The sequence below is a fragment of the Sus scrofa genome, chromosome 6 (assembly GCF_054392235.1).
Source record: "Sus scrofa isolate SSC_HxYL_T2T_F1_AM1 chromosome 6, Sscrofa_HxYL_maternal_Yorkshire_Landrace_v2.0, whole genome shotgun sequence".
Lineage (NCBI taxonomy): Eukaryota > Metazoa > Chordata > Mammalia > Artiodactyla > Suidae > Sus > Sus scrofa.
Window position 1 is genome coordinate 165,799,975 of NC_139388.1, and position 27,380 is coordinate 165,827,354.

A 27,380-nucleotide genomic window follows, 5' to 3' on the forward strand; every position below is an offset into this window, starting at 1 on the left:
TCAACCTGCTCTTGCCCCAGTTTTCCTTTTTTTTTTTTTTTTTTTTTTTTTTTGTCTTTTGAGGGCCGCACCCACAGCATATGGAGGTTCCCAGGCTAGGGGTCTAATTGGAGCCATAGCCGCTGGCCTACACCACAGCCACAGCAACATAGGATTTGAGCCGCGTCTGCGACCTACACCACAGCTCACAGCAACGCCGGATCCTTAACACACTGAGCGAGGCCAGGGATATAACCCGAAACCTCATGGTTCCTAGTCAGATTCGTTTTCACTGCGCCACAACAGGAACTTGTTAAATGCAGTTCCATTTTTACATTTGATCAGGCAACCTTGGGATTGCAGGTTTGTTTGGTTTTTCACATTCTATCAGTAAGTTTTCTGTCTCTCCCTCTAAATTCTGATCCTTCACTGTCGTTGCCACCACTACCTTAGTTAGAATAGCTACCATCACTTCTTGCTGGGACTAGCCCTGCTTCGACTCTTTCTCCACTATAGCCAGAGCAACAGTAATGTCTATATCTAAATGTAAGTCAGATCTTAACCATTTCCCAATGTAAAACTTTCCAATGAGTTTCCTTTGTAGTTACTATAAATACTAAGTTCTTTATTGTGGCCTTCGAAGACCTACATACATGATCAGGCTCCTGCTGTCTCTTTTTGATACCAGCCTCAACTTAAATGTCACTTCCTCAGAGATGCCTTCCCCAGCAATTATGTTGAAAATAATTCCCTTTACCTGCCTTCTCTGCTACCTTTTATAATTCTGTTTATTTTCTTCATAGCACTTAGCATTCTCTAGTTAACTTATTCATTTACGTGAGTATAGTTTTCTTTACAAAATATAAGTTTCATAAAAGCAGGGACCATGCTTTTCTTGTTCATAACTATATCCCTAGCAACCAGAATAGTGACATAAATATAGGTAAGTGTGGAGTTCCCATTGTGGCGCAGTGGTTGACGAATCCGACTAGGAACCATGAGGTTGCGGGTTCCGTCCTTGCCCTTGCTCAGTGGATTAACGATCCGGCGTTGCCATGAGCTGTGGTGGAGGTTGCAGACGCGGCTCAGATCCCACGTTGCTGTGGCTCTGGTGTAGACCAGTGGCTGCAGCTCCGATTCAACCCTTAGCCTGGGAACCTCTATATGCCGCGGGAGCGACCCAAGAAATAGCAAAAAAAAGACCAAAAAAAAAAAAAATAAAATAAAATAAATAAATAAATATAGGTAAGTGCTCAATAAATATGTGTTAACTGAGTGAACATGCTGTGTTCTTCCACTTAGTATTTCCTCATCTAAAAAGTCCCACCCATTCTTCTTTCCCAAGCAAAAATTTCATCCCTTCCGATTAATAAACTTTAAGATCCCACGTATCCCTTATATTTCATTTTATGTATTTCTTCTCTGAAGCTTTCCCCTTCTCACTGAGGCAAAGTTAAGCATTTTCTTCTCAATTTTCATTGTACTTTTTTCACTTTCTCAGTTGTACCGTATATTATATTATACTATGTCTGTTTTTGTGTATGTCTGCCCTTATTAGATTGTGAAGCTTTTTGTGGACAGAAACTGTGTATTATTTGGGTTTGTGTCCTTAGCATCTGGAATAAGGCAAGGCATTCAGTTGATGCTGATATATAAATGAATCAAAATCAAAATCTTATTTCCTATGGTAGTTTAAAGAAGACAACTTGGTTGTGTAAAATACAAAGATGAATAAGACTCTTGCCCCATCTGAAAATTTACAATTTAGTCATTAGTCAATAAATATTTATCTGCATTATGCCAGGCATTATGCTTAAATGTAAGGATACAAAGACAAAGGTACCTGCCTAAAGAAACTCTGTCTTAGTTGAGTATCATTTCCTTTGATTTCGATCAGTAATACTTCATGCTAATACTGGTGTTTCCTAGGTATTTTCAATCTATAATTAACCTGTGAATTCTGTGGGAGACACTAGGTACACAGATTAATACTGTCATAAACAAATAGATCTGTGGCTTACCTTTTTTTAATTTATGTGCCTAAATTCATTTATCCTTCATAGTTTTTTTTTTTTTTTTCTCTCTTTCTCTTTCTTTCTTCTTTTTTCTTTTTTTTTTTTTGCTTTTTTGAGGCTGCATCCACAGCATATGGACTTTCCCAGGCTAGGGGTCAAATGGGAGCTACAGCTGCCAGCCTATGCCAGATCCTAGCCGTGTCTTCCACCTACACCACAACTCATGGCAATGCCAGATCTTTAAACCACTGAGCAAGGCCATGGGTAGAACCCGCAACCTCATGGTTCCTAGTTGGATTCGTTTCTGCTGTGCCATGATGGAAACTCCTATCCTTTGTAGTTCTGACACATTTTAATATTTTAGAACTTTGGCACAGTTTAATGTTGCTCTGAATTCTCAAATTTCTGAATTCCAGGTGTTTCTGAGTCTCTGAATGAAAGCACAGTTATTTTGAAGGAATTTTAGTAAGGCAATTAAAGTTGTGTAGATTTCAGTATTTTCTGAATTTTTACTGAAACCGTATTTCTATTCTTATATGATATTTAGGAGTATAAGTAATATTTTCAGGAGTTCCTCTTGTGGCTCAGCAGTAACGAACCCAACTAGTATCGGTGAGGATGCGGGTTCAATCCCTGGCCTCGCTCAGTGGGTGAAGGATCTGGTATTGCTGTGAGCTGTGGTGTAGGTTGCAGACGCAGCTCAGATCCTGCATTGAAGTGGCTGTGGTGTAGGCCGGCAGCTGCAGCTCCGATTCCACCCCTAGCCTGGGAACTTCCATATGCTGCAGGTGCAGCCCTAAAAGGACAAATAATAAGAACAATAGTAGTAGTAGTAGTAGTGGTTGTGGTGGTGGTGGTGGTGGTAGTAGTAGTAGTAGTTTCAAATTTCTGTTCTTCAAGAACTGATATTTCACTTGGAATTGAACAAGTCTTTGAGTATACATTTTAATAGCGTATTTGGAATTTAATATAATTGACAAATTTCGTTTTCTTGGAGAAAGTACACATGCAGTTAATAGCACATGAGTTGTAGAAATTCTCATGTATGCAAAGTATTTGTAATTGAAATTTAAAAACACCTTGGTGGAGAAGGAGTTAACAGGTTAGCTCCCCTTGGTTGTTCTCAGCATGTTCTCCTGCCTTTAGGAGCTGAAAAGATGATAACATTGGGCCCGGACATGCCTTTGTGGCGGTTATGGTACTCCTGGGGTTTTTGCAGCTAACTGTAAAGCAAGCTAGAACTTGTTCATCTCAGAGTTCCTTGTTTTTCTTTCAACCCTTTCAGTGCCCTGCAGGAGTCATTAAATCAAAACTTCATGCTGATCATCACCCACCGAGAAGTCCAGCGGGAGTACAACCTGAACTTCTCAGGAAGCAGTACCATTCAAGAGGTGAGTTATGTCTCACAGCTAAGGAATAAAGGTAGCTCATTATAGCTAATGTTGACCCTGTTAAAGAGGGCTTATCTATTCTGGTTGGAAACTCTATTTATGTTTCATTATTGGGTTCTTTATTTTAATTAACTGGAGCATCAATGATTACTGTAGATATATTAAATGACTTGACCTAGAAAGATAGATGTTGTAAATGAAAGCTCTTGATAATTCTTAAAATAGTCAAGTCTTAAAACCTTGCTTAAAACTTATTGTTATATATTTCACATTTTTATAGTAATTATTCAGAATATTAATTTAGAAATTATTGACAGCATGCATTTTCCAGCATGCTTATATTTTATTTGAAAGGTTGCTCTTGAATATATTATTTATAATGTGTATCCTGCCTGTTTCCAAAAGGAATTTGAGGAGGCTTTTCTTAAGCAGCTCAATTCCAGCCTTGGGCAGTATTCCTGACATACTGTTGGGAGACTCAGTCATTTTAGATCACAGTGTCTGAGAATAATCTATTTATAGTATCAATATTTTCTTCATCATGGCCAACCAGGGCCACTGTTTCAAAAAAGAACCTTCCCCAAGAGAGAAGAGGTATCTTGTAAGTGACCCCACCCACCTAAATTATCTCCTTAGGGAAAAAAATGTGTAAGGCTATGATAAAAACTTGTGCCTAGAAACAGTGAAATGATGATTATGTCACATTACCCCTTGTTAGGAAGGCAACAACTTGTCGACTCATGTTTTTTATAAAGAAAATTAATCATGCTTAATCTTGGATTATTTCATAATTTTTTTTCTTGGACTGCATTGCTTAAACTAATTATAATGCCATATTAAAAAGAACAAGTTGTTTTTACCATAATCATTTTTCAGAAGTATATGAATTGTTTCAGCAATGGTTGGACTGTTAGTGGTTTCCTTTTTTCGTGTTTTATCAATAAAGTTCAGCTTCTGAATTTAGCATAAATAACTCATTACTTAAAGTTTATTTTCTTTGTTTACCACTTGAATAGTTTGTTGACTAGTAACTAAGATCTTTAAAATTTTTCTTGGCCTCTAATTCGAATCATAGGTTTTAAGTTATTTGATTTTTCCAGGATTTTAAATATATTAATTTCCCTTTCCCTATAATGATGTTACATTTTTAATTTAAAATTTTAATTCTTTGAAGAATCATTGTTGTTTTTTTACATTAAATATAATGTTTAACAACGGCCCCATCACAGAGTTATTGTAGGAACCTCATGATTGTGGAATTTAAATTACATATTGAACAAAAGTAAGAAATTTACTTTCAAAATAAATATCCCCAGTTTCATCAAGAAAAGCAAAGATAATAGGTAAATTTCATTCTGTTGTTGATTTATTTTTTTAATTGAAGACTAGTATAATTCATGAAGGTAAACCTAGAATATTTCTCTTTCTGAATGAAATTTTTGAATTTCTTTCCTAATGTAAAGCCAAAATTTTACCTTTTTTTTTTTTTTGGATTTTTGTTTTAACATTTTCCAGTTTCTATAGTTTGAGTGTGTTTCAACTTTCTCCCACAAGAGGGCGGAGAGGACTATTAAACTGATAGTCTAAAAATGCCATTCAGTGTTTTCAAATTAGCTTCTCTTATATTAACAAAAAGGAGCATAATGGCCAAGTTATTGTTTGATTTACAGATAATTGGCATATTGCAAGGAGGAGACTTAATTTCACCCTTTTAAATTAAACAGGGAGATTTAAAAAGACATAAAATATTCATTAATGTTCGGTGATTATAAAGTAGTGGCATATATTTATTTTGCCTTTATTACTGTTTCGATGGGAAAATACTGCAAATATTTCCGAAATCGAGTTGGCCATACTGACAAGTTGAAATGTTTAAGCAACGTTAATGCAATCTGCTCACACCTGATATCCTATTCAGAATGATTCAAAATGACTACATCAATTATTAAAAAAATTTTTTTAAATTCTGTAAGTGTGCCATTGTACGCCACAGTTGGCTGAAACTGTTCTCCGTGGCCTACTATTTAGATTATCAAATATATTCTAAGCTTCAAGGACTTGAAAACAGTAAATCTTTTTTATGCCATTTTCTAAGTGAAAAATATCCTGAAAATATTTTTGCAAAGATAGATATCCTTATGCATTTCTCAACAGCAGTTTTTGGTTTCTTCTTTTTTTCTTTTTTCTTTTTTTCCTTTTTTAAAAGTTGACTTAATATTTTGAGCAAGGGGAGGGAGTGAGATGGACTGGGAGTTTGGGGTTAATAGATACAAACTATTTATTACATTTAGAATGGATAGACAATAAGGTCCTACTGAATAGCACAGGGAACTATAAATAATCTCCTGGGATAAACCATGATGGAAAATAATATATTAAAAAGAATGTAAAATAATATTTTGAAATGCTAGTTGCCAGGAAAAAAATTAATGCAGTTTTTTCTAATATCTGTTGCTTTACTGTGAGCTGACAGGTACACATGGGTTATTTTATTCTGTACAGTTTAGAAAAGGAATGTGGTTTATACTCTCTAGGCCTGGAGTCACACTCCTTAGGCCTAAGCCTAAGACTTTTCTCCTTCAATTTGTGGAATACCTAGAAAGGGATTCAAGAGAACAAGATGCAACCCCTAGTGACTCTTAAGTATGTGCATTTTTTTGTTGTTCTTGCTGCATGATTAAAAGCCAGGTTGCAACACACAAAAAGTAAAATCTTGAAATGATTTTGCAGTGTTATTTCATAAATGCTAGCATTTTTGCTATTAATGTGGAAGCTTAAGGATGCGCATATAACCTACCTTATAAATTAATTTTTGTCACCAGTTTCAGAAATTTCTTTGCAGTGTTTAATAGGTCCAGGAATGAATTCCAACCAATATATGAGGGAAAGGAAAAAAATTTTAAAAACTGATTTTTTTTTTCCAATTAGTAGATTACTTTTGTTGTAGATAGAAAAAAGCACTACTTTTTGGCATTTTTAATTTTTGAAAGGCTTGCACTTTAAAAAAAAAAAAGCCTGTGTAGTATTTCTCCCCCAGAGTGAAAGGTCTATGAAGTGAAATAGGATTGAAAAAGGCACTAAAATTTCAACTTTTAATTAAACAAAATACATTTTAAAAAATACTGACTAAGAAAAATAGAATTAGATGCAGTTTGAATTTTAAATAACTCCTCGGTGACCATATGTTCATGCAAGTTAGTGGTAATAAACTGATAGTTGTACAAGTGTTTGTTCATTCTGGCTCTGTGGTCTCTTGCCTCATGCATGACTTAGGTCCTTTGGGTGCTCTAGATTTTAATTTAAGCTAGTTAGATATTGAGGTTATTTTTTTTAAGCTCTTTACAAATCCTTCCACTTACATTATCCTCCTACTTGAGGACAAGGCAATGGTAGTTTAAAAAGGTCAGAATGAAGAGTTTCAAGTAGCCATAAGAATAAAAATCCTTTACCTTTTAACATTATGGGAAAATAATTTATAAAAATTATCAAATAATAATAACATTGTAACAATCTTTCTTTCCACATTTTTGAGTCCTAAGTCAGCTAGTTGGCACCTTTAAAATAGTGAATTTCCTTGAAAATTTAAACAAGCTTGCCTTATGTTAATGGATTTTCTACCTTGAGAATTTAGATTTTTAAACAGTTAATTGTACAGATTTTAGCAATTCTGTCTAATAATATTGAAGATCTGTGGTTACAAATGCCCTTGGGATTGGTTAAATTAAGGGGGAAAAAAGATTGATTTGCTTATTGCAAATCCTAAACTCAGGTGTGGAAAAGGATATAAAGTCCCTGAAATCAAGCCAACTTTTCTTGGAAACTAATATTTTGTTGTCCGTCTTACTATTGCAGAAGTTCCTATTAGACAAAATATCCACTTTTCTTTGTAGATGTCATACAAAAAACTTAAGGAATACGCAAATGACCTAGAGTAACAGTGATAAGAAACTGAAGTATTTTTAATACCGAATCAGAGCGCATTACTTATCTATTATAGCAAAAAGCAGGATGAATAGCTGTTGGAATTATTTGAATCCTTTTCTGAGTTTCACTTTACCATAGAATTCTCAGTGTTCTTATTAATGTTGATTTAGTTCTTAGTGGGAATTAAAGGGAAAAACTGACAACCTATAAAGATATATCTTGCATGGAATAGTAAAACACTTCACTACAAATACTAGCGATTGTTGAGTGGGAAGTCAATAGTTTGAATTAGTAACAAGAGGTGAACTAAATAAATCAAATAGGTCCTTAAAAATAATGTTGGCTAAGTAATTGTGAAGTCATGAGGCCAATACTGATTTTGCAAATTTGAAACTCCTGTCGGGTTTTTTGTGTCTATTTTTCTCTTGCTACTTTCTCAACTTCCTTGACTAATGTATATTTCAAACTACTCTCCTTTAAGGCTAGAGGTCATTAGCAGTAATTAAATACGTAATCTTTTACAGATTATACTAATGAGCAATTTTCTAGTAGTAGGTTGATTATAACTTCTTAGCTAACATGTCTTTTCTGCATATGTTTTAAGTATAGTTGGTTGGTTGGTTGGTTGGTTGGTTGGTTTTCTAGTATGGAGCGGGTGGGGGCTGCTGGCACAGAACTGTGAAGAGTAGGGAGTTGAGGATGTGCAAATGGAATAAGATAAATTAAATTGTGTGCTTATTTAATTAAAAGTTTAAGTGGTTTATTTTTACTGCAAGATAAATGGCATATATAAGCTCAATTAGAATGAACCCATTTTAATTAATGTGTATCATACTTCGATTTTTTAAAGTCACAAGTGACATTTTAGCAAGAATGAAAGATAATTTCTTAAGCAACTGGGCAGTGAATTCAAGCACTTATTTAGTTTTCAGAAAAGGTGATTATGAGTCTCTTTTAAATATACATGTATATTATCAGTTTCAAGTTGCATTTTATAACTGAACTCTGTAAAAGTTATACCACTTCAAATGAACAAACTAGGGATGATTCTTTTATAAGTATTGGTGTTTCTGTGATGCTTAATAAATTATCCCCTTAGGAAATGAATTTAAGTAATATTTACAATGCAGCTGTTTGAAACTGACACGTTTCTGTCCCTCTAAAAGTATTTTAGAATAATCTCAATTAGAAAATTTTTTTAGCCCAAGTAAGTATTTTTTCAGCTACATTTCAAGAAGGTAGAAACAGTGAAATTTTGTTGAGAGTCAAGGGACAGTGCTTTAGATTTTTGTTACTTAAGATATGTGTATCCTAACAACTTCTTGGCAGACCATATTTTGTAATCTGTGATTTGTGTGTTGGTAGTTTTAAAATGCCTGGGTTAAGAGATATTATGTTCAGTTATCAGAAACTAATAAACATAAGACATTTTTATATGCAAGAAAAGGCAGAGAGTAAATAATTGCACTGGTGACCAATACTGTAATAATCCTGTTTTACAATATGCACTTGACAGGTTGTAATAGTGCTAATTGAAGAGACTAATTCACACTTGCTTCATTCTATTCAAAGGCAAAATCAGCAGCTTGTTTTGCTTTTGACCAGATGGTCCTCATGAACACCTACTGTGCACTTTAAGTGCTTTACTAGAATTACAAAGGCTGGGGGCTGCGTTCGACTCCAAATGATTTGAGAAGAGAGAGAGAGGGAGAAGGAGAGAGAGAGAGAGAGAGAGAGAGGAGAAAAAAAACCCCTCTGTGCTCAATGGATTTGGTGCAAGTAAATTAATTCTAGTGGACCCATTACACACTGAGCCCCCTTTTCAAAGCTCTGAGCCTCCTCGCTTGCTCTGTAGCAATGAGAAAGAGAAAGAGAAAGGCAGATTACTGCAAACAGAAATAAAAAAAAGGGGGTATGAAAGGGAGAAAAGAGGCCTTGAAGCCTTTCATATCATTTGAGTTTTTCAAGTGCGTTATTTTTGGGGAGGGTGGATATATGAAAAGCCAATTGGAGTTTTTTTTGTTTTAAAGTGCGCTATTTAAGCACCCTGAATATAGGCGCAAGAGCAACAGTTGACTGAGTTTACTGTGGTGAAGCTTTGTGTTCCAGGATGAATCAAATTCATTATATTCAACTCTTTGTGTTTTAACATGAATGTAGGGTTAGTTTCACAAGACTGTGTCTGTTTAGGATAATTATAATTTAATATTTTCCTTTCATAAAGTTATCACTGTAGATGTCTAAAATTTTAATCAAAGCAGATTTTGTACATTGACTTTGAAGCACCCTGACAGTTTAAAATTCAAAGGAAAGCTTTTTTAGTTTTCAAAAGAAAAGAAAGGCTCATTCTAATGGCATTGAAGCAGAGATTATTATAACTAATTAGAAGTCACACATCTGTTAGCTTTTGGTTTGTGACTTACTTATGTATTTTTTGAGTAAAATATATACTTTAAAAATATATTGCTGTTATAGAGTGAACCCAAAGAGATAAAATGCACTTAAAAGAGAACCACTTATTTGAGCTACCCATTTTTCCAAATCTCCACATGGTCCCATAAAAATATGTAATGTATTAAAGTTCATTAAATGTGAATTTGAATTTTATAATTAATAACCTTAAGTTTACATGCACTTCCAAACATGTTTTTGCACAGTTCTTGCTAGCATAATTCTGAATATTAATCAAAGGTATTATAAAATAACGAAATACATGCAAACCCAGTTTGTGCAAATTTATAGGTATTCTGTATTCTTAAAGCTATTTGTGTACACTTGCGGTGGGAATACTGACTCTATAAAATGATTGTTATTCTAAGCTACGTGGGTTAAAAAACAAGGGATCACATCTAAGAATACATGTCAGTAATTTTGTATGTTTTTGTATTTGCAAATTTAATTCTCTTATGATATGTTTTTGTTCCGTGGTTTACTCTTGTTTGATGGCACGTATTACTGACACTGTAATTTAAGTTTATTTTAATTATAGCCATTAGGAAATACAACAAAATTATAACAATAATATATTACATAATGATAATTGTGAACATTTTACAAAAAAGGTAATTTCTAAGTTTAGCCATCTCTTTAAATGAATGTCTAGAATTTGTATTTTTGGCATAATGTACCAATATGCTTTATATGTCAATATGTTTCAGTTATGTTCTTAGAAAATAAAATATAGAAATACAAAAAGAACCACAAAAATATTTAAAATTTTCTCAAAGACTTTTAATGAAGCAGGTAACATGCCTTCTTTGATATTTAAATTTAATTTAATTAATTTCCTCTTAATGTGGTCATTACTTTGGGACTTGTTTCATTGAAATATAAGTTGTGGGATGGGGAGGAATATAACAGGAATGCCCAGCCCTTCAACTAACAAAATATCCAATGAAATTTATAAGCAGTGAGGTGTTAATGAATTGATATCCTTGGGGAGAAAAAGATTTCAAGAAAAAATCTGAATGATTAGGAAAAACTTACTGAAGAACATTTTTTGCAGTAGACTCTTTAAAATAAAAGTAAGACTATTAGATTCTCTTTCTAGTAGGTACCATAAAAAGCTGTCCTTAAAGCCAGAACCTCAATTAGCAGAAGTGGATTGATCATGACCATGCAGTCATTTATTTAGGTGGGGCTGATTCTTTGGTTTCACCCACACAGAAGTTGGAGCATTTCTCCTCCTGAAGAAGAGTTTATTTCAGTATTAAAGTATTAACCCCCTAGACTCCTGAGTGTCAGAAACATGGTTCTTTTCTATAGGGTAAAGTTTGGAAAAGAGGGCACTTCCTTTATAGACCTTGGTAAGTACCACATTACTTAAGCTGAAAAATGTTTTTAACATTTAACTATCCTCTAGCCGTAAAATAAGAATTCTAACCTTCCTATTTTCTCCCCTCCCACCATCCCTCACCAAAAACAAACAAGGAAGTAAATTGAAGGATGGGTAAACGAATATAAAGTGCTCATAAACATAAGCCAGACTAAGTATATATTAAGATAAGGCCTGTATATAGGAAATTATTTACATGTTTATCTTTATATACCAAGGATTATTTGTCTATAACCTCTTAAACCATCTGTATATGTAATTTTTCTTTTGTCTAATGTGTTTTTTGTATAGCCTAATTATTTAGTCAAGGAGTTATTCTTTTTCAAACATATTTATTTTGGCAAATATACTTAAAAATGTTATTGCTCAATTTAGAGCTGTATTGCTTTATTATTACCCTTAATATATTCCTATTATTATTTTATTAAACATTTTTTTAAAAAGAGAAAGACTTTAAAAGCTCATAGCAAACATTTTGTATAAATAACAAAATGTATGCCTTGCTTTGTGGTCATTGCGTGACCAGACAGTAGAGTACTGGATTGTTTTAAGGTTTTTACAGCTGCAAGGCAAAAGCATCTGCTCATTGCTAAGCCGGCATTGTTTAATTTTGACACTGACTTTTCCATGTGTCTTGTACCAAGGACTGGATTAGATGCCACTAAGATGAAATTTGTTTTAAGTTGCTTCCAAAGTGCAGCTGTCCCCATATAGCTTAACCAAAACAGACAGACATAGGATCAATCAGAATCTTTGTACAGGGTCACCTCAGTAGGCTAGAGAGGCTCAGAGGAAGAATGTTAATGGTATTACTTATCATGAATAACTGCAAAATTAGTTTCCAGGCTGACTTACTATATATAAAAGTAACACACACACACCCGTGCTTTTTTAGGGCAATAGAATAATTTTTAAATATTTAGCTTTTAAACTGGAATATAATGGTCAAATATGAAGGTGCTTATGTGTGCATTAGGCACTATTCTTCTGCAATCAATTGCAGGAAAAATGATCAGTTTATTGGTCACTAAAGTAGTAATTGGCTGAAAATAAAACCCAACCTAAAATCTTGAAAAGTGGACATTTTTATAGAATGATAATTTTTCTTTAATGTTTCAAGTGAATGAAAAATGAAAGAGCACCTCACTTCCCGGGTTTCCTGGGATTGTGTGAATTTCTACCCAGCTGGTCCAAATTGATTGATACAGGGCCAAATATTTGTCTGCCTACATTTCAAAGTCTATAATTTGCTAATGAATTGTGGTAATAATCTTTCATCATACATGAAAGATTTAGCCAAACAATTTGCTAAGTATGTATTTTGATCATAAAATTTTTGGACTTACACCAAGCTTTACATCTATTTTACAGCTAATGCATGGGGGTGGAGGGAGAGCAGGGGGAGAAATAATACTGAACGTGGACATGGTCACTTGATGGAAAGGGATGAAGGAAACAAGAGGGAAGAAGGTACTTTGGAAAAGGAGTAATGCTGGGAAAGTCCTGTGAGTGAAAGTGGAAAACAAATTAGATCTGCACATACAGTGTAAAATAGAATTTTAAAAATGCCAGCAGAGTTCTAGTGTGCAGTATCTAGAGGTATGCTATCCATGTGAATGAACGCAAGGAAGGAACCTTTTACTTTTTTGTCTACAGATATTTCACACATTGATTATAGAACAATTTGCTAGAAATTTATGCTAGAAAAGTCAGATACACGCAAATTAGAAGTAATTGAGGCATAAGGATAAAAGCCAGATGTCTGTTGGGATTGATTTAGAGACTTTAAAAGAACAGTGAAGAAATAAATGTGACTGGACCAATTTCAGAAGAAAGTGAGAGAGGAACCTCCTAGTTAAGTTTTTAACCAGGAATGACTAGAAGTGACTGTTGGCATCTAAGAGAGTATTTTCTTTCTCCAAAACAAAGACTTAACAAAGGATAACGAGGCTGATATTTGTTAGGGGATATTTGGGATTAAATAACCTTCATTTGAGAAAGTACAGACTTTATTTATTTATTTTGGAAGGGCAGTGTAATGTATACACCACAGGAAATCTTAAGACTAAACTGTGGAGTGAGAGGACAAGAAAATGCTCCAAATAAGACTCTATCTTGTACACGTAATTTCTCTTTCATTGTTAGAGATCAAGGCACCATGACTTCCTATTTGACTGTTATAATCTTAATTTCTTTCAAGTTGTCCATGAGAAAAATATTTAATAATACTGGCTGGAGTTCCTCTTGTGGCTCAGCAGTAACAAACCTGACTAGTATCCATGAGGATGCTGGTTCGATCTTTGGCCTTCCTCTGGGTTAAGCATCCACTGTTGCCATGAGCTGTGGTGTAGGTCACAGATGCGACTCAGATCCCGAGTTGCTGTAGCTGTGGCATAGGCTGGTGGCTGCAGCTCTGATTGACCTCTAGAATGGGAACTTACATATGCTGTAGATGCAGCCCTAAAAAGCAAAATAATGGTAATAATATTGGCAAATTTTTCCTTGCCTTGTAAGCAGAGAATTAAAAAAAAAAGCAAGTAGCTAAAAGAAGAGAGAAAAACTGTATTATAGAAGAAACTGAACCTTCTGTTTTGTAGATTTTAAAGATTAAACAGCACTAGAATTTTTGCATACCTGCTGTACCTCTTGAATATGTCTCGTTTCCAGAGCATTAATCTGTATCCATTTATATAATTCTCTTTTTGTTCTCTGATAGCGATAAGCCTGTCATAAATGTTAGTTCAGTGAATATCTATCCAAGATGGCACTGTTGGAAACTCTTAAAGTATTTAGGAAAGTCAAAGTTCTTTATGTCAAGCCACAGCTTATTTCAGATAAACTGTTATCTTGTTTTACTCCTTTTCTCAGCCTCTTTTCCTCTATCTTGCCTTTTTTCTATCTTATCAATTTAATACTTGTCTATAATTTTTTATAGCTATATTGTTATCACCCTGTGATTGTTACTACAGTAAATATAGAAGAGGTCTAATAATCATTATGAAGGAAAAAATCATCAAAATTATATTTAAGTAAAATCAATTGTGAGGTGATTAGTGAGAGTCCTGATTCTCTTGTTAATAATTTTATAAAAATTCCATTTCCAAAACAAATATTAGAGTTATAGATTATGTATGTTAATAGATTAAGAAAATGTGGGTTGTCATTTATTTCTAGTCTTTTTTTTTTTTTTTTTTTTTTTTTTTTGTCTTTTGTCTTTTTTTTGTTGTTGTTGTTGTTGTTGTTATTGTTGCTATTTCTTGGGCCGCTCCCGCGGCATATGGAGATTCCCAGGCTAGGGGTCGAATCGGAGCTGTAGCCACTGGCCTACGCCAGAGCCACAGCAACGTGGGATCCGAGCCGCGTCTGCAACCTACACCACAGCTCACGGCAACGCCGGATCGTTAACCCATTGAGCAAGGGCAGGGATCGAACCCGCAACCTCATGGTTCCTAGTCGGATTCGTTAACCACTGCGCCACGACGGGAACTCCTATTTCTAGTCTTTTTACCTGCGCCTTTGCCTGAGGAAACTGTGAAATATTGTCTCCTAAAAGGTATATCTGTAGTATCTAATAATAGTAGAATATTGGTATAGTATCAGTTCATTTCTGTTTAATAAGGAGATGTTTCCCTTATCCTTCACATTGTCAACAAGAGAATTATAATGTGTTTTAAAAGGCTGCTATTTTCTTGCAGGTAAAAATTTTTGTTGGTGATAGTAAGTAACAGTAAAACGTCTTAAGAGTTCTTGGTCTCCAATGGTAATTGTCATTTCAAGTTTCTGTATATAATAAATGCGGCAATGTGTGAAGTATGACTCTAGAGTAAATGTGATTGATATATTGATATGCATACATGTCATAAATTTAAATGAATGTTGACTCCTTCAAATTAGTCGTTTTTGTTGTTGATATGCCTATCTGCTATTGCTCAAAAGTTATTCTAAATTTCCAGGAACTAGCTATAGAGACCATGATGCTTTTTTGGGAGGGAGGGGGTTGGCCTCACTTATGGCCTGTCTTTGTCCTATAAAGAGGGGAAATTGATTTGTTGAAATGGTCAAAAATAATTTGAAGACAAATGTTGTGAGCCAGGTGGTATTCAATCTGGGTGGTCAAATTGCGGTTATTCAGGTTAGGTGTCTCTTGTCATGTGTCACAGCATTTACCACACTGATTTGCAATTATCTGCGTACTTATTTATTTCCCCGTTAGACTAAGCACCTTAAGAACAGGAAAAGTAATAAAATTCTTCTCTTTATTTCTAGGACTTATACTGAATTTGTCACAGAGTAGGTGTGCTTAATGAATGACTGAATTAAAAAAGAGGAATCTAATAAATCAATGAGATTATTTGTAGCTAAAGGTATTTGTAAAAGTGAAGTTATCCAAGTATGTCTAAGTATTTCAAGTAATCCAAGTATTAATATCTCTCTGATTTGGCTCTATAAATTCTTATTTATTTGTTAAAAATGAGGCTGAGAGTAGGTAGTTTGCACAAAAGTACAGAATCAAACTCCTACTTTAACAGATTTTTGTCATCCTTAATTGGTAGTATCTGCCAGATAATTTCTTAGTAGTTTTCCTTCTAGGTGAGATTGTAGCTGATTTTTAAAAATGTTTTCTGAATCTGGGATGTGTTGTTACATATTTTTATCAAACTAACCTTACTTCTCAACTGGCAGTTAGTTTGTGATAGTGGAAAGATGATTGCAGTATAGTATAGGGAATCAGAGTTCTAATCTCCCTGCCCCTAACAAGTTACATAATCATCTAGCCCTGAATGTTCTGATAGTTCTTTTTCATTTGTTTGACTTTTTCATAGTGTAGAACTGCAGAGGCTCAGTTTTTGCTAGTGAAAATATAAAATATCTTAGATCCTTAAAATATGCATGAAGTCCCTGTGTCCCACTGAACCTGTTAGGCACTTCTTTTTCTTTTACTTTTTTTTTTTTTTTTTTTTTTTTTTTTGGTCTGTCTCTTTAGGGCCACACACGTGGCATTTGGAGGTTCTCAGGCTAGGGGTCCAATCAGAGCTATAGCTGCCAGCCTCTGCCACAGCAACGAGGAATCCAAGCCATGTTTGCAACCCACACCATAGCTCACAGCAAAGCCAGATTCTTAACCCACTGAGCAAGGCTAGGGATCAAACATGCGTCCTCATGGATGGCTAGTCAGATTAGTTTCCGCCTAGCCATGAAGGGAACTCCTTACTTTTTTTAAAAAAAGTTTTATTGAAGTATAGTTGATTTACAATGTTGTGATAATTTCTGCTGTACAACAAAGTGATTCAGTTATACATGTACACACATTTCAGATTCTTTTCCCACATTAGATTATCTTGGAATATTGGGTAGAGTTCTCTGCTATACGGTAGGTCCCCACTGGCCAATCATTCCGTATACCACAGTGTGCATATGCCAGTCCCAAACCGCCCCCCCCCCGTCCATCCCTTCCATCCCCCACCTGTCCTCTTTGGTAACCATAACTGTTAGGCACTTCTGTTGAAGCGCTTCTGTCCTTTTATTTGTTTCGTGTTCATTTTCTTTTTTATGGTAGGCTCCTTGAGGGCAGGATTTCAGTCATTTAATCTTCATATTTACAGCACTAAGCCTAGTGCCCTGCACCTTTAAAATGATTATTGAACAAGCAAATATTTACATGAGTCAACATCTAGTGGTTGAAAAGAAATTTGGAAACCTGGATTATAATATCTGATCATTTGCTTTCTACTTACATTAATTTGGGCAATTTATTTAACTACTCTGGGTCTGGGTCATCTCTAAAAAATAAATGATTTCCAAGAATTTTTCTGGTTCTCAAATTTGGTGATTACGTGTGAATTTAAAAATTTCCTATGTGCTTCATGTGAACTTTGTGTGTGGGAGAGGGAAGTTGAAAGGCAGAGAAAATGGAATGTAAATATATATATATATATATTTGCCACTGTGGAATGTAAATATCCCTTTAATCATTAAGGTGTTTTTTAAGATATTCAAGGTTGAAATAGAGGCCTCTATTGCCATGCTGCTTAACGTTCTGTAATTGAGATTTTTTTCTGAATAGTTTTATTTTTACCTTAAGGTAGACTTTTACCTTAAATACATATGATATAATAGAACTTTAAAAGTGAATCACACAAACATAAAAAAGTCTTTCTAATATATAATATTTTTAAGAATACTGAGATGGCATAAAAGTAAATGGTGTCAATTTGATGTCATTAGCTTCACTTCTGGGTAAGTGAATTAAAATTCTGTGTGAATATCAAGGCTATGGTGCTGTCATAAGGTTAAACATATAGATCAGTGGAATAGTATTGGAAGTCCAGAAATAAACTCCTTATACTCAAGGTCAATTGATTTTCAGCATAGTTGCCAAGACAACATAGAAAAACAGTCTTTTCTTTTTTTTCTTCCTTGCCCACCCTGTGGCATATGGAACTCCCAGGCCAGAGATCAGATCTGAGCCACCGTTGTGATTTATACCGTGGCTGCAGCAATGCCAGATCCTTAACCCGCTGTGCCAGGTAGGGGATAGAACCTGCATCCCAGCATTCCAGAGATGCTGCCAATAGTTGTGCCACAGTAGGAACTCCAGAATAGTCTTCAACATATGGTGCTGGAACAACTGGATATCTGTATGCAAAATGTGAAATTCGAGTATTCCTTCACATCATATATAAAAATTGACTCAATTAAATCAAAGACCTCAATGTAAAAGCTAAAACTATAAAACTTATGGAAGAAAATATAGGAATAAATTCTGTGACCTTGGGTTAGGCAATGGTTGCTTTGATAAAAGATTGCAAACAGGGGTTCCTATTGTGGCTCAGTGGTTAACGAATCCAACTAGGAACCATGAGGTTGCAGGTTTGATCCCTGGCCTTGCTCACTGGGTTAAGAATCTGGCATTGCCATGAGCTATGGTGTAGGTCACAGACTCGGCTTGGATCCCATGTTGCTGTGGCTCTGGCATAGGCCAGCAGCTACAGCTCTGATTAGACCCCTAGCCTGGGAACTTCCAGGCTAGGCAAAGGCAAAAAGACAAAAGACAAAAAAAAAAAAAAAAAAAAAAGAGTGAAAACATAAATAACAAAAGGAGAAGTAGGTGAGTTGGACTTCATCCAAATTAAAAACTCTTCTGGAGTTTCCACTGTGGCACAGCAGGATTGGCAGCATGTCTGCCAGGATGCAGATTTGATCCCTGGCCCGGCACAATCAGTTATGGCATAGGTTGCAGCTGCAGCATAGGTTGCAACTATGGCTTGGATCTGGGCTCTGGTCTGGGAACTCCATATGCTGTGGGGCAGCCAGGAAAAAAATTAAAAACTTTTGTGTCTCAAAGAGCAACATAAATAAAATGAAAAAACAACTCATAGAATAGAAGAAAATATTTCCATATCATGTATCGATAAGAGACTTGTATCTGGAATACGTAAAGAACTCTTTAAAGTTCAGAAAGAAAAATAACCTAATTCTAAAATGAGCAAAAGATTTGAATGACATTTCTCAAGAAAAGATACACAGTGTATAAGCACATGAAAAGTTACTCAATATCTTTAGTCATTAGGGAATTGCAAACCCAGACCAGAATGATATACCACTTCATACCACTAGGATGGCTAAACTAAAAAAGATGACAGTAACAAGTGTTGACAAGGATGTTGAGAAACTGGACCCCTCAGAACATTGCTAGTATGTAAAACAGTTTGACAATTCCTGAAAAAGTTAAACATAGAGTGACTATATGACCCAGCAGTTCCATTCCTAGGTAGATAGTAAGAGGACTGAAAACATGTCTGCACAAAAATGTTTACATGAATATTTATAGCAGTATTATTCTTAATAGCCAAAATATGGTAATAATCCAAATGTCTATCAATTGATGAATGGATGCACAAAAAATGATATATCTGTATATGGAATGTTATTTGATCATAAAAAAGGAATGAAGTACCATTGTATGCTAAAAAAAATAGATGAAAGTTGAGCAAATTATGCTAAATGAAAGAGCCAGACGCAGAAAGACCCCATATTGTATGATTACATTTATATGCAGTTCTCAGAATAGGCAAATGTATAGAGACAAGAGGTAGTTTAGTAGGGTTGAAACTACTCGGTATAGGGAGTTCCTATTGTGGTGCAGCAGAAATGAATCCAGCTAGTATCCATGGCCTCGTACTGTGGGTTGGGGATACAGTGTTGCTGTGAGCTGTGGCGTAGGTCACAGACATGGTTCAGATCCCATATTGCTGTGCTATGGCGTAGGCTGGCAGCTACAGCTACTATTTGACCCCTAGCCTGGGAACTTCCAAATGCCTCGGGTGCAGCCCTAAGGAAAGCAAAAGGAAAAAAAAAAGCTACTCAGTATAACATGTAATGGTGGATACATGGATAAATTTATCCAAACCCATAGAATGTAGCATACCAAGAGAGAACCCTAACGTAAAATATGGACTTTGGGTGAAAATGGCATGTCAATGTCAGTTCATCTGTTGTGTGAAATATACTACTTTGATAGGGTATGTTGATAACGGGGGAGACTATGAATGTATGAGGGCAAGGGCTATATGGAAACTCTGTACCTTCTGCTCAGTTTTGTTGTGAACATAAAACTACTCAGAAAAATAAAGAACTATTAAAATTTTTTTTAGGTAGATTAGTGGTTGTCAGGCTAAGTAGGAAAGGAAAATGGGTCATGGCTGCTAATGGGTATAGGTTTTTTTTTTTGTTTTCCTTTGTCTTTTTGTTATGTTTTTGATTTTTTTTTTTTTACATTTCGTTAACAGTAAACCACCAGGTATGTAACAATTCATTATAAATATTACATATTTTAAAATAGTTGTGTGTTTATTTATATGCAGCAGTTTTTCATAATGAGAAATAAAATGTAATTTAAGTACAACACAGTGGTCTTCATATGAATACCCATAGAGTGTTTAATAAATTAGGAAGGTCAGTTTAAATCCTCATGTTTATTTGTGTACACATTTGTTTTTGTGTGCATCTCTCTCCCTACTTAGGCAGATTTTCAGTGTTCTAAAATAACGTAAAAAATAAACAGTTTTTTTGGCTTTCCAAAAAAAAAATCTGAATTTTCCATATATAATTTTTTCCATGTTTTTATTATAGTGAAAATAAAAATCATAAAATTTATCATTTCAACCATTTTTGAATATATAATTCAGTGGAGTCAAGTATATTTACATTGTTGGGCAACCATCAACACTATCCATCTCTAGAAATTGTTTCATTTTCCCAAATTGAAATTCTGTATTCATTAAACAATAACTCCCCTTACCTCTCTCCCACACCTACCGTTTTACTTTCTGTTACCATGAATTTTCTACTCCAGACACTTTCATATAAATAGAATTATATAGTTTTTAGGGGTTTTTTTTGTTTTGTTTTGTTTTTTGTCTTTTGTCTTTTTAGGGCCACATGCACGGCATATGGAGGTTTCCACGCTAGGGGTCCAATTGGAGCTATAGCTGCTGGCTCATGCCACAGCCACAGCCATGGGGGATCTGAGCTGCGTCTGCGACCTACACCACAGCTCACTGCAGCGCCAGATCATTAATCCACTGAGTGAGGCCAGTGATTGAACCCGAATCCTCATGGATACTAGTCGGGTTTGTTAACCCCTGAGCCATGACAGGAACTCCAAATTATACAGTATTTACCCTTTTGTGATTGGCTTATTTCACTTAACATAATGTCCTCAAGGTTCAATCGTGTTATAACGTGTCAGAATTTTTTTAAGGTTGAATGATATTCCATTGTATTTTTACACTACATTTTGTTTATCCATTCATCCATTGATGAGACACTTGGGATGCTTAACCTTTCGGCCATAATGAATAATGCTGTTATGAACATGGGTGGATAAATATCTATTCAAACCCCTGCTTTCAATTCTTTTGGATATATACCCACAAGTGAAATTTTTGGATCATATGGAAATTCTATATTAAGTTTTTGAGAAGCTGTCTTACTGTTTTCCACAGTGGCTGCACCATTTTACATTTTAGCAAAAATGTACAAGATTCCAGTTTTTCCATATCCTCACCAACACTTGCTATTTTCTGTTTTTAATAATAGCCGTTGTTGGAGTTCCTGTCATGGCTCAGCAGTTACAAACCTGACTAGTATCCACGAGGATGTGGGTTTGATCCCTGGCCTTGTTCAGTGGGTTAAGGATCCAGCATTATCATGAGCTGTGGTATAATATGCAGGTGTGGCTCGGATTCCTGTGTTGCTATGCCTATGGCATAGGCTGGCAGCTACAGCTCTTACTCGACTCCTAGACTGGGAACTTCCGTATGGCGCAGCCCTAAAAAGACAAAAAAGGAAGAATAATAATAATAGCCTTTGTAGTAAATGTGAAATGATAATTGTGATTTTGCTTTGCATTTTTCTGATGACTAGGGGTCTTGAGCAAGCATCATTTTGCGTGCTTATTAGCCACTGTATGTCTTTGAAGAAATGTCCATTTAAATCCTTTGCCCATTTGGGGGAGTTTCCGTCGTGGCTCAGTGGTTAACGAATCTGACTAGGAACCATGAGGTTGCAGGTTCGATCCCTGGCTTTGTTCAGTGGGTTAAGGATCCGCTGTTGCCGTGAGCTGTGGTGTAGGTCGAAGACGCAACTTGGATCCCCGGTTGCTGTGGCTCTGGTGTAGGCCAGTGGCTACAGCTCCGATTATTGGACCCCTAGCCTGGGAACCTCCATATGCTGAGGGTGCGGCCCTAGAAAAGGCAAAAAGACAATAAATAAATAAATAAATAAATAAATTCTTCGCCCATTTGGAAGAGTTTCTTTCTTTTTTTTCTTTTTCATCTGCACCCATGGCATACAGAAGTTCCCGGGCCAGGGATCGAATCTGAACCACACCTGTGACCTATGCCACAGCTGCATCAATGCTGGATCCTTAACCTCTGGGTCTGGGATTGAACTGGTGCCTCCACAGAGACAAGCCTGATCACCCCATTGCACCACTCCAAGGGGAGTTTCTTTGTGGAGTGATTAAAATATTTAGGAATTCATTAGTGATGATGGTTGCACAAGTTTGTGAACACATTGAAAATCACTGAATTATACACTTAAAAATAGTAAAAAGTTAACAAACAAAAAAATGGACATGGAGAACTTAGAGCTTATGAGAGTGCTATACCTACAAATTGAAAAATTGTACCAAGAGAGTTAGGGATGATGCCACCAGGATAAAGTATATAAGAACACTAAGTTTCAATTCACAATGTTTGCCAAGAATTTAAAGAATTCTTTTTGAGAGAGTAGCTAGATATCCCCCTTTTCTACTGAAGTTAGGCCAAGAGAAAATGGACTTTTTAATGTTGGGGAGAATTTTTCTTGAGTTTGATATTATTAAGCATTGGCGTTATATGGAATCACATTTAAAGCATTTCTTTTAAATATTTTAAAGGGGACAGATTGTTGGTTTTACTTGATAGCAAGTCTATTGCTTAACTAGAATAATATCCCAAGTCGAGAAATACCAGTTTTTCCATGTGATGGTAACATGGACAGAAGTACTGTGAAAGGGTACTGATGACATCATCATACAGAATTTCTGTGACTAATTTTGCATAGTGCTTCTTCCATCAGTACTATTCTCTTACTTTGATAGAAGCATATCTGAGCATGGAATGAATACTTTGTGTGGAGAATAAAGATATTAATTATGTCTGTTAGAAAAACATATCTCTTTGAGCAACTATCATCTATCATCTATAATCTAGTAGAGGCCCATTAAAAACTGGAGTGGTTTCTATTTCACAATAATTGGAATAAATTTCTATGTAGACTCTTATAGTCAGTGATAAGTTATTGATAACTCCATTGAGGGGAAACAGGAGAAAGCTTCACATTGGGATAGTATTTTATGTCTTTCTACTCCCTTCCCTCTGCCTTAGTACATTTGATTCTTACGGTCTTTGCTAGTGTCAGGCCTGGCACATATGGCTATGCAGGTTGACAGTGGCACCCCTGAAGCTGTGGTCTTGATGAGAATATGAATGTAGGACTTGATGGTCACTTATTATATAAATAGAGGTACTGATACAGATTGTAGGTAAGTAGTCTCTGAAAAATCTCCAGTAAAATCATTGCTTTTTTCCCCATTGTATTGTTTGTAATGGCTTCCCTGATTTCATTTCCTAAGTCTTTAATCTGTTAACAAGGTCTTAACCTTCTCTACCATCCTTTTGTCTCTACACAGACTCTTTCCTCATCTATAAAATTAGCATGGGTTAACATTACTTGCCTGACAGGTATTATTTAATTGTGAGAATGAAAGACAATACAGGTGAATACAACTTTATTGACTCATTTTTATAGGAGTTATTCTTACTTCTTGCCACATACCTCAGATTTTACTAAATGATGTTACTTATTTGTCTCTGAACATGCCCCACCATTTTTAAAAAGTTTCCTTTTTAACTTTTCTCCTTCTGCATGACCTCTCCTCACACTGTTTAAAGACCCCTGTATGTTTTAGAAAGACCATACTTAGCTGATATATCCTCCAGGAAACCTATAATCTTTTGTTCTATTATAAACACAGCTTTTTTTTTTTTCCTTCTTTCTTTTTAGGGCTGCACTCATGGCATATGGAGGTTCCCAGGCTAGGGGTCATATCAGAGCTGTAGCTGCTGGCCTATGCCACAGCCACATCAATACAGGATCCAAGCCACATCTGCAACCTGCACCACAGCTCATGGCAACACTGGACCATTAATCTACTGAGCAAGGGCAGGGATTGAACCTGCGTCCTCGTGGATGCTAATCAGATTTGTTAACCACTGAGCCACAATGGGAACTCCAAATATAAATTCTTCTTACCCCTTGATTTTACCCTCACAGGCCACAAAGTGTTATTGTGCCTCATACACTCTAAGTGTAGTTGTCTATTCCATTGTCCAGCCTATATGTTCTCTGAGGAAAGAAGGGTTATACTGTGTCTTACTCATCTTTATATATTCTTCATAAAACCAAACAGAATGCTTTTAGAATAGTAAAAGAAAAAGTAGCATTTGTTGAAATTAAATATAAAGGAATTTTGTGAACCTGATAAACTGTTGGTAGCTTGAAATCAGGCACAGTGAGTATTTACAAAATGGAAATCGGCAAACTTTTCAAATCACAGCAGTTTGTTTGGAGAGCCAATTTACCAGCACACTACTTACTGATTGTGTGTCTCTAACCCTCGGTAGATTGTGAACTCCTTCACATTCATCTCTGCCTCAGTGCCTGGCCTATGATAGGAAGGCTCTTTGCTGAAGTAATGAATAAATAAATGATTGAATATATCAACTGCCTTATTACTCTATTGCCTGACCCTGGCAGAGACTAAATTTCAGAAATCTAGTGTATTTTTTGAGATCAAGATCTGAAAAGGCCCATTGTCATGGTCTGCTTCATAGTTTGAACCAAAAAAAGTGTTTATTGGAAATCAAAGCTATTAAACATACATGTTTCAATAGCACAGTACGGATGGCATTTCTGTCCATTATCACCTTGTTAAGCTACTCCTAATGTGACTTTGCTGCCTACTAAGTTTTTGGCATCTATTGCTTAACTGACTGACTTACCTTTTAATTTCCAAGTTGGAAGCCAGTAGTGTGAACCATCTCAAATTAGCTGAAAGATTTTCTTTCACATTATATGAGGTAACTAACTGATTAATTCTGTCTAGTCGTGGATGGTATAAATACCAATAAATGAAAATATAATGTCCTAGGGCCTTAAAATATACTTCAAAATTAGTATAAAATATAATATTTTTAATATATAAAAATTTTTACTGTTCCTTGTATTAATTTTCTTGTTGATTTTATCTAAAGTAACATTCAAATAAAATGAAATTTAAAGATAATGTTAACAGTCACCTGCCTTTTAATTTTTCCTGAAACATCCGCCATCATCATGATGCTTATAAGCTTTAAAAAAAAATAATTCAGGCATACTGACCATTCCATGTGCCATGTATTATTACCTAAACTCAAACCATTTTTAATTTATTTTAAATTTTGAAGATAAACCCTGTGATCAAATCTCAACACTAATTATTAAGAGAATAGAAGCACTGCAGCTTACTGTCTAAAGATCTCAGTAAGTTTTATGTTCTATACACCACATTTTATGACTCATAAAAGGGCTGAGAGTACCAGTAGGTATTAAATATATAGCACATTTACTCTTATAATTAACGAGATAAGTAAGCTAATCATTTACCAACATAATTTTTTATTTTTTGAGTTCTGCGCTCACTTTACACAATAGGTTAAATATTTTTTTGGTTAAAATCGAGACAGACAGAAAATGACATTAGACAACATGCATATTTGTTGGTTTTATTGAAAGTGCGAAAAATTTCAAACAGTTCTAATTAGGTGCAAGTGCACTCTATCTCTAGAGGTACATCTTTCAACATCAGCTACTCAGTTGCACATTGAAATTCAGTGCTGTATGGAAATAATGGACTATAGATACTAAAGATGTTTGATTCAAAGATAATAGTGGAATGATGACATTTTAATAAAACCTTACCTATTTTTATGAAGTAGTTAATAGATAGAATCTATTCAGAAAAATGGGGGATTCTTGTTGGGGTTAAAAATTTGTAATGTGTTAGTATTTTTTTTTCAAGTGTGTGTATAAGAGAATATTATTGAAACATTTCCAGAGACTAGTAAACATTTGAAATTTACAATAAAAACATTAAAAAATAAGTACCTTTTTCCGACAAAGTCAAGGTCATCATAGATTAAGCATGTAACTAAACTTACTTTTTTCAGGCATTTTATAAAAATAATTAGAATGATTAATGTATCTGTGATCTATAATATATGGTCAATTTGTATGTGTAAAAGCAACCACTCAGGTTACAGAATAGCTTTCTGTAGATTGTATGTAATTAGTTTGCTTAAATTCTGTGCTTAGGTGTTGTTCTAACTATAAGAATTGGAAAATTAGAAGTACTTCAAATTAATATGAGCATTGTGGAGAGAGGTAGAAATTCTCTCAAAACTCTGCTCACTTGTGAGAGAATTTTGTGTTGGAGACTCCTGTATTGAGTAATTATTTTGACTAGATGATTCCTGAAGCCTCTTTTGGCTTTAAAGTTCTTAGAATCTGTGTTGGATTTTTGAAGTGTTTTCTTAACAGTGTGATAGAGTATTATACCTTCTGTTTCAAAGGTATCCTTTTGATAAAATGTATCTTATCTAAATAATGTATAGCAGTAAACAAACTAAAATAATTATAATTAAAGTGATAAAACTAGTTGTCACTAACACTTGAACATTAGTTTTATAAAACACTAATTAGGTAATCATGTTACCAGTCTGTCATACACTATCAGAGCTTAACATTTCTTCAACTTGGAAAACATTTTATTTTAATCTTTTGAGATCCCCTAATTCTGTGTCATAATTATTTCACTATGAAATGAAACAAAACTGATTTATTGAGCACTAGATATATCACAGTGAAAATGATCTTCCTTTTCTAAGCTGGATTTTATCTCAAGGCAAAATATTACTTATTTTGAAGCAAAGGTGTAAATTCCAGGCTCTAGAGCTTATTCCTGTTATCAGAAATTGAATATATCATCAGTATATGTGATGTTATTAAACATATTAACTGCCAAGATGTATGGTTCAGACTCTACTTAAATGCATGTACAAAAGCTATTTTTAATATTTGCATTTAAACTATCTGTGACATACAAACAAACACTTATGGAAGGATATAGCAATTACTAATATTTTTATTTATTTTCCTACTGTGCTTTTTACACTTTATCACAGAGTTATGATCTTATTAATCAGTAAAAAATGTTTTCAGCAATACTAAATTGAAATACAACTGAGAGAAATAAAATATAATTTAATGAGAAATTATTTACTGAGAATTATTACTTTGCCTCCTCTACTTAAACATATAACTCTTACCCTTCTGTCTGGAACATTTTTTGCATGATTGATTTTTTATTCTTTAGGTCTCAGTTTAAGTGTCATCTGCCATCATCCCCCCTAATCTAAATAGGTCTCTGCTCCTTTGTTAGTTTTCATTATTAAACCTAGTTTATTTCCTTCATAGGATTGATCACAAGTTGTAATTATATATTTGTTTACTTGTCTTTCCTATTAGACTGGACTTCATGGGAGTAAAACCATGTTATCCATTCCCTGGTATAACCCGAGCATGTATTTG

At 34.8% G+C, this 27,380-nt stretch overlaps 1 protein-coding gene across 4 annotated transcripts in view; it reads left to right on the forward strand.

The window, feature by feature from the left end:
* The window catches only part of FAF1 (Fas associated factor 1), a 438,758-nt gene that overhangs the window by 195,926 nt on the left and 215,452 nt on the right, over positions 1-27,380 (forward strand). For all 4 annotated transcript variants that reach the window (XM_021097817.2, XM_084965116.1, XM_084965117.1 and 1 more), the window contains one exon: positions 3,280-3,385. In XM_021097817.2, the coding sequence (XP_020953476.1) occupies positions 3,280-3,385 (106 nt within the window). The remainder of the gene's footprint in view (positions 1-3,279; positions 3,386-27,380) is intronic.